The 16323-nt window shown below is 41.5% G+C and overlaps 1 protein-coding gene across 7 annotated transcripts in view; it reads left to right on the forward strand.

Annotated features, from left to right (window-relative positions):
* The window catches only part of Fhos (Formin homology 2 domain containing), a 69384-nt gene extending 53121 nt beyond the window's left edge, over positions 1-16263 (forward strand). For 5 of the 7 annotated variants that reach the window (XM_069133975.1, XM_069133973.1, XM_069133972.1 and 2 more), the window contains 10 exons: positions 42-681; positions 4487-4639; positions 4755-4937; positions 5173-5292; positions 5512-5646; positions 5749-5891; positions 6588-6855; positions 7013-7136; positions 8505-8672; positions 13945-16263. In XM_069133975.1, coding sequence (XP_068990076.1) covers positions 42-681; positions 4487-4639; positions 4755-4937; positions 5173-5292; positions 5512-5646; positions 5749-5891; positions 6588-6855; positions 7013-7136; positions 8505-8672; positions 13945-14018 — 2008 coding nt within the window. In that variant the 3' untranslated portion in view covers positions 14019-16263. Of the gene's footprint in view, positions 1-41; positions 682-4480; positions 4640-4754; positions 4938-5172; positions 5293-5511; positions 5647-5748; positions 5892-6587; positions 6856-7012; positions 7137-8504; positions 8673-11441; positions 11525-13944 lie in introns of all 7 variants that reach the window. The other 2 variants (XM_046614366.2, XM_046614365.2) reach the window with 2 other exon arrangements.
* Positions 16264-16323: the final 60 nt, after the last annotated feature.

A 16323-nucleotide genomic window follows, 5' to 3' on the forward strand; every position in this document is an offset into this window, starting at 1 on the left:
ATTCGGCTGTACTTCACCGTCACCTGTTACTGCGTTTTTAGGATAGGCGACATGAGCGGCTTAATATCGAAGGCCAAGGAGGGCTTGGCGAAATCAAAGTCCAAAGCGGACGTCCTGAAGTCACCCACTGGAGATAATATTCCAAAGATCACCGAGGTCAAGAAGTCAGAGAACGAGTTGCATTGGGAAGAACTGGCAAGCAAGCTGTCTCGACCTTTAGCCTTGTGCGATCTCGATTTTACCGATCTCAACTCTGAGGACGAGGTTGACGTTCTGAGCCCCGTTAGCGTGGTGAACGGCGTTCCGCCTCCGCCGCCTCCCATGGCTCCTTCTTCTGTGCCAGGACGAGCTCCGCCTCCGCCACCCCCCGGGGTCCGGCTGCCGCCGCCACCCCTCCCCAACACTTCGCTCCCTCTATTTGGGGTGAATTTGAAGTCCCAGAGGTCATCTCCGAACGGGGACTCGGCTGGCTCGCCGAGAAGTGCGATCCTTGCTAACAAGAAAAGCAAGAAGACGGTTAAACTGTTTTGGAAGGAAGTTAGGGACGATCCAATCATACTTTCGAGATTGGACAAAAATAAAATGATATGGGATGAGCTTTCTCCCGTACTCGTCGACACTCAGAAGCTGGAGCATCTCTTCGAAAGCCGTGCAAAGGACTTGATCACGAAGGTGGGGATAGTCATCATACAGTTTTTTATGTTAATTAATTATGTAATAAGCATGTACGGGAGCCAAGACTGACTATTCCTGTAGTATTACATCATCAAGAATTTTACCATATAAACTATTCAGTCGAAGGCATCGATTGCACGGAAGTGAGTGGTTGGGTCGTACTCCTTTTCATTTGTAATAAGGCGTCTTTAACTTCGGTTATTACGTTCACGGTAGGCATAAAAAGCTGAGCCCTACCTGCATGGTTCAAGCTCCCCAACGTCCGCTGAAATGAGTTTCATTGAAACCTTTACTAAAAAAAAATCTCAGCGATTTATATGCTCGAAAACTTGATATTTGTGCAATAGTTAAATCGGTTGTAAGGTTCGTTCAGAACTACGAACGCGTCACAGCGAAAAATTGTCACAGGTTGAAGTTTTTTTGTTAAAATTTTGCACGCTGCCGTTTCACTCAATTGAAGGTCATAATTCACACCGAATTCCCATAATACAACGTCAACGATACTAGAAAGTGGAATTTCGAATTTGTTAAGTTTGCTGCATTCCTCCATTAAAGGAAAAAATGTAACTTTAGCTTAAATCCGGCGACCCGCAGGGCACAGTAAACAAGTAGTCGAGTTTGTCCTGCGCATCAATGGACCTGGCTTCACTACGTTTTATGTACGTACCTGTACTCGTCGAGTCACGACGTTTCGTTTAATAAATTTCAACTTTGGAAACGCGACGCAGGTATGCAATAGGTGAACTGAAACGCTTCAGTTTCACCCTCAACTACGACCTGAATCCCACTGCGGCGCGCTCACGACTAGGCGACTGTATAATGTAGTTCCATTTGCTTTGCAAATCGCTCTAACCTTGCTATTTCCGAAACATTTTGACCACGCGTCCCCACCGCGTACCCTGGTGCTCTCGCGGTATTCGCTGTTGCAGGCTTTTACAGGAATTAGGCGCAATTTGAATGTACAAATCCCCGAGCCGCGCTGCTCACGTCGGACCTTGATATTGCGAGAGAAGCAAACAACGACATCGTCTGTTTATAATATAGGTATCGCCTTTGTCCGGGTGCATGTTAGTATTACTAATTATTACCCGGTTTTCATTTATCTCGTCGCTGAATTTTATATAATTTCTACTCAATCTCGACCTGTGCGGAAATTCGGGATTGTTTTTTGTTTATGAGGGTTACGGATAATCAAAAACCAGCGCTAATCTCGATAGAGAATTTACTGTGTGGATTACTGCGTCCATATTCAACAACAACGCTTCATAACAAGTATTCAGGATTATTGCGATTAAAAATTGAAAATTGATCTGATAAGAAAGTTATCACTAGTACAGCAATTCAATGACAGGAATGATGCTAATGGTAGTCTCGAATGGTAACATTGACGATGACGACAAACGGGTACGGATGAATGTGATTACAATGATGATGAGGATGATAATGGTGGAGGTGGTGGTGATGGTGGTGGTCGTAGTGGTGGTAGTGGTGGTTTACTACGAACCAAAACACACACAAAAATAATTTTAAAAACTTAAACAAAACAAATGGAAATGAACCACCTAATCTTGTTCTTGTATTCTTTGCAATCTTGTTGGTGCGCGCACGATACAAATTGGCATGCTGGAATTTGACAGGAGGTGAGTCCTAATTCCTTAACTTGACTTTTAAACTTCTTTTAACTATGAAGCTTTTTAACACGCAATGCCGTTGTCGTCGTACATCGATTTCATTAGAAGCTATCAGCGATTAAACCAAATGTAGAATTATTTTCATAATTTACATTCGTGTTTTGTTGATTTACATGAAATTTTTAAATTTAACGAAATGGGAAACACGGCTAAATATATATATATATATATATTTTTCAATTTCCGGAAGTAAATTTCGCAGTCACAACAGTGATCTTTAATATATGCAAATATCTAACGAAGAATAATTTTTGTTTATATCATTCAGTTGTATATAATGAAAATATCTTGCACATCCTTGTCCGTGGCCAGTATTTTGTGTTTTCCGATCTTTTACGCGTTGCAAATCCATTGCGATTATCCTACGCTCCGTTCTTATTCTATCAGCTGTAATGAAAAATGACTAGCTTCTGATAAAATCGCCCATACGAACGACTGGACCCGAGGATTCGGCTGACATGTTTTATGGTTATTTGGGGCTTCGTGGTGTATAGTTATGCCTGCTAACTCATTTGTCTCAAGCTGTTCACTTACATGGTTGACTATTCTCAGCAGTTCTGCAAACTCATACCTTTTCGCTTTGCCTAATGCGGTTAGCAGTTAGCTAAAACGCAGCCATGCGGTTTCATTCCTAAGAAAATATAGTAACCAAAGGGTACAATTCAAGTGTTACATAGGTAAATTAACCGCATAGTATGTGAAAATAACTGACTTTGACTGTGGTGCCTCAATGATAAGCAATAAGATAAAAGGTGTAAGGAGTTTTTCTAAAGTAATAATTTAGGTGAATGTTGAATCGACGTCAAAACATTTGCCGGCTTATAATAGCTTTTCACAGTAATGTAAGGTTTTCTGTTACTTGTATAATTGTTTATACGTATGCAGGCATAGAACTTTTTTTTTCAATGTGAGCTATGCTTTCTTTGTGCGTTTGTATTGTTGGATTAAGCATGTCGACGAGGTATATACCGCCTTTGGGGCTATCAGTACGTATCGCTGTAAAGATAGTACAGTGAATTACCGTCTCACACTGTCATGTGTGATGTTTTGACACTCGTAAGCAGGAGAAAACAATGGCTGTCAACGCGTAAATGAATTGAAATGCTCAATTTACGTTTACTACTAAACACTATACATTCATTGTCATTACTTCTGAACTCAACGCGATATCGAAAAACCTTCACTGTATATATTACAGTAGGTACTTGTTTTAGATGGAATATAACATAGGTTTTTGCAATATTAAGCGTCGCATGGGCCTATAAACAGTGCACCATGCTGCACTTGTACGGGAATTTTCCAAGATTTATCTAATGTTTGGCAAAGCTATGGCCGGAGATAGCTCTGACACCCGCACATCCGATTTCCTATTGTGGTCCCACTTGTGCGGCCCAGCTTACTCATATTTTTTTCATTCTACTGCTAGGACATTTTAGTCGCACAGAAAGACTTCTTGACTAGAAGATCATGAGTATTCGGATTCGTAACAATAAATCCTCGTGGAGTAAGAGTTTTTCATCGAAAAGGAGTCCATCCAACGATAACTGAAATGATTGGTCTGCTTCCAACTTTCTCAGTTTTGAACCGCCTCACTCATATCCTAGTCCATTTTCAAGTGCAAGCGCGAGATTTTTATGGCCTACGATCAAGTGAACTATTTACACCATGATGTGTGTAAATCAGGGTTCAAACTGTTTCAACCAAAACAAAAATCCTTGTCAAGTTACGGTCGGTTTTAACAGGTGATTATTTTGTTTAGCTTTGAAGTTATACCTGGGGCTATTACTTGGATGTATTTCCTGTTTGAATTGCAGAATTACGTTCCATCGCACGTATAGTATTTCTTTGTACGCACATCCGAACCTTTTAATCGTTCATTTTTATCACCCCCCCCAACCCGTTGCTTCAACGCCAGCCGAGGTAGATTTCTAGCCGCTGTTTTTGTCGAGTAACAAACGAATGAGAAATGTCACAGAAGAGAGTGAGAGAATGAAAAGAAGAGGCGTCTCAGCTTTCAATTAAAAAACAGACACATGGGTGCTTGGTTTCTTTTGGCCGAAATACTTTCTCAGCAATCGTATTTGTTACTAACGTTAGTGTAATCCGACGAACAGAAACAGCAAGAAATGAACAAAAACAAGGAAATCATCGTTCTGGACCACAAAAGATCGAACGCAATAAATATCGGAATGACGAAGCTGCCACCGCCAAGATCCATCAAGACCGCAATTTTGAAAATGGACGCTACAATCATGAATAGGGAAGGAATTGAGGTGAGAGGCATAAAATTAGACATCGTATCGCAAGGACATTATACTCTCGCATCGAGATGGCAGAAAGTTTCGAGAGATCCGATCATTTTTATTTCCTTTATATTTGCTTTCGTAGAAACTGTTGACAATGTTGCCAACCGAGGAAGAAAGATCGAGGATACAAGAAGCCCAAGCTGCGAATCCAGACCTTCCTCTGGGCTCTGCCGAACAATTCCTCTTGACACTGGCGTCCATCTCAGAACTTCCCGCGCGATTGAAATTGTGGGCTTTCAAACTCGATTTCGAAAACTCCGAAAAGGTGGGTAAAATGGTGAAACACAGTTTTCTCGGTCGTGTGTGCACGGATGGCACTGTACGGTACTCTATTATGAATAGACGTGGTCATGACTGTTGAAATTCCTGCATCGATCGGTCTTTAATTGAATGATCGCAAGATAACCAAATTATATACCCGATGCATCGCATGCGCCTTTTTATACGTCGTAGGCCCATCAATGTTTACATGGATGTTAGTCGTAGATTCGTGGTTACAGGAAATAGCGGATCCCTTGATGGACCTGAAGCAAGGAATGGAGACTTTAAAAGTGAACAAGACATTTCGCGGAATTCTGAGCACGCTTCTCTCGATCGGGATATTCCTAAATGGAAACGAGGTACCTGTACCGAAAGATTGCAAAATACTGTCTGGTTAATTCCTTAATTCCTCAGCTGTGACGGTAACCACATGAAGCATTTCTCAGCACTCTGCAGCTAATCTTTTGTGTCTGAAAATTTTTTACCATGAATATTCACCTCGTTTTCTTAGCTTGATTAACAGTCTTTCATGGATCACGGAAAGACTTTGAGCTGATTTTCGGGTAATCCCATTTCAGGTGAAAGGATTTCAACTCGAGTACCTGGCCAAAGTACCTGAAGTCAAAGACACTGTACACAAACACTCTTTGCTACATCATCTCTGTCACATGGTAATGGAAAAGTTTCCTGACTCGACCGACTTGTACTCCGAGGTAAAATACTTGCACATTGTCACTTATTTTTCTATCTCAAGTTTGGTAGCCAATCTAACGCGTCTCTTACTCTCCTTTATCGATACCACTACATCACAATAGATCGGTGCCGTGACTAGAGCATCAAAGATAGACTTTGACGAAATCTCCAGCAACATAGGAAAGTTGGAAAACGAGTGCAAAGCATCCTGGGATCATCTGAAATTGATTGCCAAACACGATGGTTCGACCATGATGAAAGTGAAGTGAGTAACATGAACTAGCGTGTCATTTTTCACTTTTTACTTTCCGTTAGCTCAAAGTATTCTATCGACTTCGATTATTTCGGCGTGCTGCAAAAGGATACGCGGTAGTGCCTCATTAAATATTTCGCGGCACGTCTGTTTCTGACAGTGATTTTACAGGATTTTTTATCCACAAATAAGAAATTACAAAAAAACGATGCTTCTGTGGGTAAATTTAACAGTAAATCTGAAAGCTTTTTACTATGAAAGTTGGCTCTTGCCCAACCAATTTGCCATTAATTACTTGGACCGCATTTTCCCAAGCCTCTATTTTCGATATCCTTTACTGTAATATTTATTATTTATACAAGGTCTTTGAAGCTTCCGAGGTTTGATTCTGAATCAGTCTTGGCTACTAGGATGGAGCCACGTTTGCAAACGGTAAACATTGCATTTTACATACAACAAGGCAACATACCGTTTTCAATCGCGGCTTCATCCCGGAAGCCAAGTCTTATCATTACAAGTATGTGTCATGCATACTTACATGCGTAATACATGTATGTATTAACGTTCACAAAACTCGGCCTCAGCTGTAGCAGTTCAGGAAACTCCACAAGATGATCCAGTAGATGTCACAGTACAAGAGACATATCAAGCTTTATTTCGTTCACCACTGCATTTCAACCGCTGTAGTGTTATTTTCATTTATTCCAGGATGTCTGACTTTCTGTCTGATTGTGCCGAGCGTATAATCGTCCTCGGTATCGTACACAGACGAATAATAAATCGATTTCACAAGTTCATACTTTGGCTGGGTATACCCCTCCATCGTCTTCAAGACACGAAGCCAAACGAGTTTTGTAGAATAATATCCGAATTCGCTCTCGAATTCCGAACTACAAGGGAGAGGGTAATACAGCAGCTGGAGAAGAAAGCCAATCACCGCGAGAGAAATAAAACGAGAGGAAAGATGATAACAGAGGTAAGGCAAGGGGCGATATATATAGTAAACGTGCCTATCGGCCACAGATCAAAGTGGTGGGTCACTCAAAACTCATTTCTTCTCCTCTTGGAGTCAACCGCGTGGTCCGAACTGGTAAGCAAAGCTCCGCCTCCGGGGGTTGTCCGCTTTGTTTCAGGTTGGCAAGTTTCGAACAAAAGAAGACAGGGAAGACGCGGAGCTGAGACAAGTCCTGGGATGCGATATCTCAAATGTCGAAACAATTCACGGAACTCTGCCGTGGAGGAGACAACGAAAGGAAGGTACGTTTACGAAGGATCAAATGATAAATTAGAAGAGTCGCCGAGGTGAATACACATCCACTTATACAGACGGAACACCCCGCCGCGCCCATTTAACGATTGATCCGAACCGGGGTTTGGGAAGTACCTACTCGGTATAAAAAAAAGTTACGTTGCTGACTTCGCTTCGTGATTCTCGAGCCCAAAGCAGGAAACAATCTTTTTCAGGCATGATTGCCAAGCGGAGTGTCTAGTAGATTTGACGATGCGAATAGTGTCACTTCGAAAATTCTCTTTTAGGCGGGAATGCGTTACCTGACTTGCATAATTCTTCTGAGTGTTGGATCTTGTGTCAATTCTATTTTATAAAGAAGGAACGTAGCGAATTTCGTGCTTGATGAAAAAGACTTACATTGTTAGGAGAAAAAAAAATAGATAAATAATACAACGTCCGTTTTTAAATCTCTAACGAATTAAATAAAGCTAATGGCGGCTGTAAACACGATCGTGTAGCCGTGCACGAGACGGAAAGGAAAATGCCCCCCTGCAACAGTAAATAAATATTTCCCATCTATCCGCTCGACGACTCAATCACAATAATTTTTAATCGAGGGCTAAAGGGGTTTCCGTCAAAGCAAAGATATACGTATGTATATGTATACCCCGGCAGTTATTACTAGATGAAAAAATATCCGTCGGTTCATTATACATCCTATTTAATTCAACGAATCAAGTCGGTATCCACTAATTTTCCGAGATATAGCCATATTGATAAGCGAAGCTTTTCAGTCGGTAGGAACGAGTGATTGCCTAACACTTTTGAGGATGAGCTGTTGATTATTCGAAAAGTGTTCTAATAACTTTGAATATTTCTGCACTTGAAACGAATGCTGACTGTGTGCCTACACGTGTGGCACTAGATAAACCCCACGAGCTGAAATAAATTTTCGCGGCCTGTTTTTCAAAACGACGAGCCCGACCGTAACGCAAGATTTAAGGTACCTACCCCTCTGGGATACGGGAGTATCTTTTCTTTTTTGATGCCCGCGACGATATCGTAAACGAACGCAAAATATGAAATACAGAGGGACTTCCGCTGGTTTACAACGTGCGACGCATCAGGCTGTAACGGCCGGGCCGTTTCCGGAGGTATGGGGTTTCTATGCTAGACCTTTACAGAAGCACACAGAGAATGAGGAATAACAGGGGGGTGAGCTTAGTCGTAAAGCTGCCGCGGCCCAGGCTTGAGAAAACTCCCTTATTTCACGGGTCCCGTAGAAATGTATCGAAATGTATCGTCGGCGTGAAAAATTTCATCACGGAATGCATCGCCCTGACTGGCTGATTAATGATTTAAACCACGCTGTGGGCTGGATTTTCGTTTTTCAGGTCGCACAGTCCTGGGTCCCCTCTTGAGGGACGAATCCACGAATGGCAATCTGACCGACGGAGATGACGAACTTCTCGAGTCCCTCGTCAAGACTGCAACGAAGTCTCCGGCCACGAGGACGACACCGCGTGAACGAAAGCGGACACGCCACGCCGATCGTAAGTCCCGTAAGTGTGATCCTCGCACCCCGCATCTGCACAATACAACCCGCAACACGCTGCATCCCGCGCACGAGTTCTTCCCTTCACACATCTCAAGTCAGATTTGCCATTAAGGGCGCATCGATAGAAATATCAATTTTTTTTCCATCTCACGAATTGTCTCAACAACAAGGCGACAAAACTTCATGCTTGAAGGAGATCGTGATATGCAAAAGAATTTGACACACGGTGATTGCGTATTTTTCTACTATCTACCTAAGCGCACGTTTGCCTTATGCTCCGAGTTTTCCATCACAACATATTCCAGTAGCATGAGTCGTGACGTCGATTATTTTGCCATAATTGCATAAACTACGTGACGTTAGAATCAATGGGCGCTGAGTCAACGGCTTATCGGGAACCGATATGTCTTTATTGTCAGTCCCGACTTCTTTTCTGACCCGACATCATATCGTATTCCGCAGTGGTGCCTCTGAGCTGATCAGACAAATCGTATAAATGCCATTCGTACGCTTCTCGGGGTTGGCTGCTCGCAGAAGCGCATTGTGTGCACACATACGAAATATCAACAAGGAAACTAACAAATTCACCGATAGTTCAGACTGCGGATACAGGTATTCGCTGCCGTTGATCCTCGACGATACCCGACTTTTCTTTACTGCCAATTGAATTCGCGTTGTTTTACTGCCATCCTCGAGGAATTTCGACATGTCCACCTTTCCAGATATCATTTTGATTGATTGCGTTTCAGCAGTAGGTTGAGAGATTTTATGACATCTATTTTTCGCAATATGTAAAGGCTTATACGTTATCAAGGAACCTCTAGTCGATATCATCGGAGACAAATCTTTTTTCTTGCAACAGAATCGGTGGCAAAAAATTTATCCCCGTGACAGCAACTTTTTATCCGTTAGCTTTCATACACGATATTCGATGAGCGAGTGTGGTCTTCTCGCCTGTTTACTTTTCAAACGTTAATGTTGTATAAACACCGGTTAGAACAGTACATACCAAAGTAAGTAGGGACTGGGAAATTCTCCGGTATTATCAACAGGTACAAGGTTATCAACCTCTGACTGATGAGAATTAAACCATCAATCCTACAGAGAGTCTTGATAGAATTTTGTGTAATGAATCATAGCCACAACAAAAAAATTAGGAATCCTCGAATGTGAAGCCCTCACGCTGTCGAACATAGAATGCCTGTACAGACACTTGGATTGATTTTGATCCCTTCGATGTCCTAGTAATTTTGCGAACTACGGTTTAGGACGAGCACCGCTTGCACCGTCGGCTGCGCGCCTCGGGCCAAGCAGCGAGCGGAAAAAAACCCGAGGTGCGCGGCCGGCAGTGGCAACGGTGCTCATCCAAAACCGTCGGTCGCAAACTTACTAGAGATATCGAAGAGGTCAGAATCAAACTAACGAGGAACAAGGAATATCAGGTCGATCTCTCCGATTTGATTTCTTTTTTCATGTGTTATAGTAGACTAAAAATTAAACGACCCATATTTCTTTTTTATCTGCCGTTAAACACTTTAAGGGGGTGAAACGAACCTTCAAAATAAGGCATGTCGAGGAGCGATTTGAGTTATTGGTTTTTTTTTTTTTTTTTTTTTTTTTTTAATTGAGAAAATTACATTTTCCATTTCTTGTGATGAGAAAACATTTCCAGTTGGATTGATTGAAAGATATTATATTCTTGTGGGTGAAATGGCCAAATCGCCGGTCGATATGCTTTACTTTGGAGGGTGGTTTCACCCCCTGAAAATGTTTAACCGCGGATGAAAAAAAAAAAAAAAAATACATGTCGCTTAATTTTCAGGCTACTATAACGTATTACAAAAGAAATCAAATCGGAGAGATGTATCTGGAACACCTTCCTTGTAAGTGTCTGTACACCACGGTTATACTTTGTAATATGCTGTCTGAGCTACTGGGGTATTGACCAACTCGGAGGTAGGTGGAGGTTATCGTTTGAAGTTGGGTAACGCTGACATCGTCTATAAAGCGAACGAGAGGTATTAGAAACAAGCGTTGTGCAGGCAGCTATGATATTTCGAAGAGCTGATTCCTGCTGCTCCGGGTGGACCGGAGTGGCGCATGTCTCTGCGGCTGCTTCAATTAACCGAGCTAACATCATCCAAAAATATCTACTAATGCATTTTAATATTCCAGTAGCGCGAACGTGAACCATTGCTGATCCTACTATGTCGTTTTACCAAGAATTTATTGCAATTGTATCAGAGCGATTACGTGCAAAGAGTATGATTCTCATTTCGAAGTTACTGATATTTTTTAGGGCTAATAACGGAGAATTCATTGCACCTGGTCGCAAGAGTTGAGAACATTGGGTTGACGTTTTTTTTTTTCAAATTCAGTATTGAGCTTTATCCTGATCTGCAGTTACTCGAGTCTACGGTTTGTGAAGTAACCGATCGGATGCCTACTTCTAACATTCTATAGTGCGTAGAACTTGTCTGTAATTGGTGGGTAAAGTGCATGGTTAGAATGAATCTCGTCTTCGATCTGGAGGAATAAAGGACTCCGATAAATCTATTCCTGCAGCAACGCTCTCGCTATTGAGGGTAGACTACACAGAAGGGGCGCTGGGATGTCCCGATGATGCCCAGGAGACCCAACAGACTATACTATCCGTATACTGTGCCGTTGTGTGTGAAAGGCGTATGTGTATAATAGGCACCGATCGATATAGTAATGCTGCAGGTGGTGGTTTAAGGTTCTCAAGGGCTTCATTTCTCTTTTGTCCTAACAGTGAAGCGATCTCGAACCCGGGAGAACAACACAACGCCGGAAGGTTATCAGCCGTGAAGAACTATTCACGTCGTCTGCCACAAGGTCCATAGGTTTACGATCTTTAGCATGATGTTTTGTCCCTGTTCCAACACATAGTGTGTCTTTGTCGCATGCCATTGTCACTCGCTTAATATCACATGGATATATTACAATCCGTCGTCTAAGTCACTGAAATATAAAAATACTGGAACGTGCCCTGCAGTAGGAAAAGCCGTGTCGAGAGACACCCTCACAATTGGCATCTTTTCTACTGGGGTCACCCGTGAGCGGTAAAAGCATTGTACAGTTACTAGAAAATGTCACTTTCCGGCATATCTGTGTCCATTCAATATCACTAAATATATTTTCCCTTCATGCCAGCCACGCAACTTTTGTATCGGACTGTAGCAAGAGAGATGAGGATATTGCCACTAGTGACGGTCTCTTTCAGCACAAATTTTCTTACCGTAGCTCACGTCCCAGTAATATTATTGTTCAGTGGTCTAGAATTCGCCTGCAAGCTTTTAATTGCTTACTGCGACTACACTCGAGCAAATTCTTTCCGATCTGAAGTATCATGCCGCATTAATAAATAACTAATCGTAGAGCTGTATCGGAGACACGCAAGCTCAAGAGCTAAACCATAACCGCTGACAGTAAAATAATTTCTTCTTGTATTGTCGATGACGCTTGCGAGCCGAATCGGGCACAACCCCACATATTTCCGTGTTGTCGCAAACTTTGTCCGATCATTTGAAACTGATTGATTCAGCAAGCTGCCTCGGTATTACAAAAGGACTGAAAACAGCGCACCTTAAATAATTAATCACTGGTACTGACAATGAGTTTAGAAAATCTCTGCATTCTGCAATATTCGCGGATTAATTATGCGCTGATTGACTAGGTATTAGTTTTGACAGAGGAATACATACGCTCGTTAAGAGTCGTCAGGGGTAAAGACTTTTTAAACTGTTTTCATTTATACCTACTTGGCATCGGGAAAACTGTATCTACGTGTAAACGTACAAAACGGAGGAAACTGGAATGCTATTTAGGGGTGATAATTGCGGCAACAGATTTTGATTAGCTGGATAAATCAAATTAATTAAAATTACAAGGAAATTATCTCGTGGGCCTGGTTAGCCGAATGGCAATACCTTCCGAGGAAATTAACAAGTGCGACGACATTCGTGTTGTTGAGCAAACGAAGACGTCTCATTCCGGTGAAAAATTAACGTACCTACGCACGAGGGAACCTTCTATTTCTTACTTTCATGCCTTTCAATTGCTACAGTCCGTTACCACCGGGATTAATCAATCCACTGGACTTCGTATTGAAAATAAAAAATATTTGCTACATTGTTGACATTCCGGTAGGTATTCGCAAATTTATCATCTTGAAATATCAGCAATGGCTATTATGTGTGATTGCACTGATGCAGTTAAATCGATTGATTTACCTATCAGTAGCAACATGGCCTGGCATGCGCATGTCTGCATATGTGCATTACACTTATATATTTAGGTATTTGACAGTTTTTCGTCTAGTTTTCCATACGCTTAAAACAGCCCCTAAAATCGGATGTTTTTAACATCGTCCTTCATATATAAAAGTGACTTTTGTTTCGAATGTATTTTGATAATGTAGAAATACTCACCTTCTGAATTTTTAGATTTCTTTTGTAATTTGTTTTGACGTGATTCTAACCCACGGATTAACAATGATCCTACAATCCCCAGAGTTTCAACAAATCAACGTTTATCATGCAAACGCTAACGTATTTAATAAAAATATTTTATCTACACATTTTCGTTAACATTCTTAGAGGAAAGAGAACGATCAGGACGTTTGGAGAGAGTTTCTCGTAACAATTTGGTGAAATGAGCCGGGATTACGTCATATGAATTTCACGGCTCAAGTACTACTCACAATTAGCGTAATCGCGGCGTTGAACCTGCTCTGTTACACCTAGGGATAATCCAATGGCCCCTTGATTGTATTTTTTGCACTTTGCCCCTGTGCCGCGAAATTCTTTTTAACGGCAATTCCTTGAGGACGAAATTAAAAACAACGTGTCCGACTTAATTTCCCTCCTCTGGGTGCACTGGCTCTGTATTAGAAATTACGTCAGTTGCGGAAAGAGCCGGCACGGTTGCCATATCAGCGAGAGAGAATCGTCTACCTTTTGGGTACCGATTCATCCCTGAGTTTTAATCGGTCTTTATTCTTCGGCTTCATGCTAGTGGGTGTCTCAACGAGTGAGTGGCTATTTATGAGAAGGCACTGTTAAACGCTTGCTACAGAAAGCTTGCAGCATGAGTTCGTGTGTAGAATCGAGCAGATGGTATGCCGGTGTGTCGTGGATCGTACATTTCGCACGAAAGATCCATTGACTGAATTCTCGCGCAAGGAATAGGTACCTGCCTCTAATATGTAGAAGTTTCGCGACAACGCTTACATGAAAGCTGGGGATTTGTTACAGTGCGTAGAACATTGAAGAATGGTCTCTCGGAAGAAGAGAAGAAGCACATCGCCGCATACATCAAGGGCTATTGACTGTGATACATGGAAATCGCGCGAGCGGAAGAAATCTCGGAGTTTTTGACGGAAGCTGGACGAAGACTGCGCCGTCCATACTGGCGAGGGCTGAAGCAACTCCTGCGTTTTTAAGCGACGCGCGTTTCAGAAAGTTATGTTAGTCTTATCTCGTAAACTCCTTCTACTTTTTTTTAGGATTACACCGGATCCTAAGCCTTCCTATTATGAATATCTTGCCAAACTTGCGACAGTCAAATATTGGCTGAAGCATTATTAAGTAAATTTATTACGTATAAAGACGAAACTCGATGATTTCGGTCCAAAGTATATATGCATTATACATTACGAGTAAAGTCGTAATATGAGAGAAATTCTGGGTACTTTACTCGCCTTAAGTAATTAGTACATTGTGTATCTAAGGCGGAAAAAAAGCGATTACGAGTATGCGATTTACTGCCTGAACGAAACGAGGTTGGTGATCACACGAGTGGAATCGCCTTCCGCCAATCATGCGCATGATTTGTTTTTTTTTTTTTTGTCGTAGTCCTTTTGAAAATTCGCCTTGTCGCGCATGTGAAACGGTTGCAAGAAATTACTGTTCTCGTGTGCACTTTACAAGCGAGCCGACATGAAACTTTGCACCCGTTACGAGTGTGCATGAAAACGGCAATTTTGCGCCGGTTTCACATTCGCGAACAAGCGGTTTCTCAAGCGGGGTTGGACAAAACAGTAATCCGTGTAGGTATCTATCCATCTATTTATCTATCTATCTATCTATCTATCTATCTATCTATCTATCTATCTATCTATCTATCTACCTATCTACCTACCTACCTATCTACCTACCTACTCACCTGCCCGCCTACCTGTCCATCCATCTATTGGTCTACCCTTCTATCCTTCTATTCCTCTATTCATCTACCTACCTACCTACGTATCTATAATCTATTTATCCAACTATGTATCGACGTATCTATCAATAGATCGTACTCGAATCCTTTGTATACTTGCCTCTATTCGTATGCAATTTGGGAAGGTAATAAATCCTCACATTTAAAATACTTGCAGTACACTGCAAGTTGCGGCTGCTAGTCACGCCGAAACCCTGTCAGCGTTCCCTCATTTTCAATGCTCACGATCAAACTCGAGTAAAAAAATTACTATTGCATCGACTACTTTGGGGATTGACGGATATTTGTCGTTGATATTACTACAATTTTTGTAACTGCAATTTTTCTTCGTGGTAAACTGGACTGTCGATCTAGTAACTCGTGTTACCGAAGTAATTTCAACAGGACACTACGTTACCTTTCATTTTCCCAGAGTTGTCGTAAATCCGACAGTAATATTTCTCCGTATAGGTATACCCGTCACACTTTATTCATTATCATTATCATCCGCTGGTTCATTGTGAACTGAAGCAGACGACGAATTCCTCTCATTCGATATTACGAATCAACGAATGATATGCCATTCTTGAAGTCCGTGGGTTATCCCCGTGTTTCCATCTTTTAAGAATCAGAACCGAGGTATTGCAGACTAGGTTTTCCCCGCCCGAGAATGCAACTACATGGATTCCTAACGGTTCAAGTTAGGAAACAGTTCAGTCATGTACGTACCCTTATATTTTCAGTGTAGAATATATTTCAGCTAATTTGAAGTAGAGACGAGCAACGTTGCATAACTGTCTGGTTAGATGGTTGTGCATATAATTGTACTGTGCTCTGGTATAACACGAAACGTGCCGGTCACTATTTCAATTTTTTTCTGAATGGCCAACTTGGACGTGTTCGAACATGCTTTCGTACTATTATTCAGCGATCCTGCAAACACAACGATTTCGATTAATTTCTTTACCTGCTGTTATCAATCCACTTAGAATTACTACCTCTGGCATTATATCACGAATTATGTAAAATACAAAAATCGGTCAATAATTATGTTATAAAGGCGGGGGTTTTGGTTTAGAGTTGTAAAGAAAAAGTGGTGATAAGATTAGCTTTTGATTCGCGAATTGTGCCTCCGTTATTTTTAATCTGGATCTAACCGTGTCAGATATATATTATATATAATGCCGAAATCTTTCCATAATCTGAACATCGTATGAAATCACAACGAATGGAGATTTCTATTAAAATATAATAACTGCTAGAAGTTCGCTAAATTGGGATTGGAGAGCAACGTAGGTAGTCAAATTTTTTTTCTATATCATATTTACAATACCATACACTATTATACATCTAATAAAATGAATATAATTTAATGTTCAAGTGTCATTTTATCAAGCGCGGAAACCCTATTGCATGCATCAATTTCTTCAACG

Source organism: Neodiprion pinetum, chromosome 2 (assembly GCF_021155775.2).
Source record: "Neodiprion pinetum isolate iyNeoPine1 chromosome 2, iyNeoPine1.2, whole genome shotgun sequence".
Classification (NCBI taxonomy): Eukaryota; Metazoa; Arthropoda; class Insecta; order Hymenoptera; family Diprionidae; genus Neodiprion; species Neodiprion pinetum.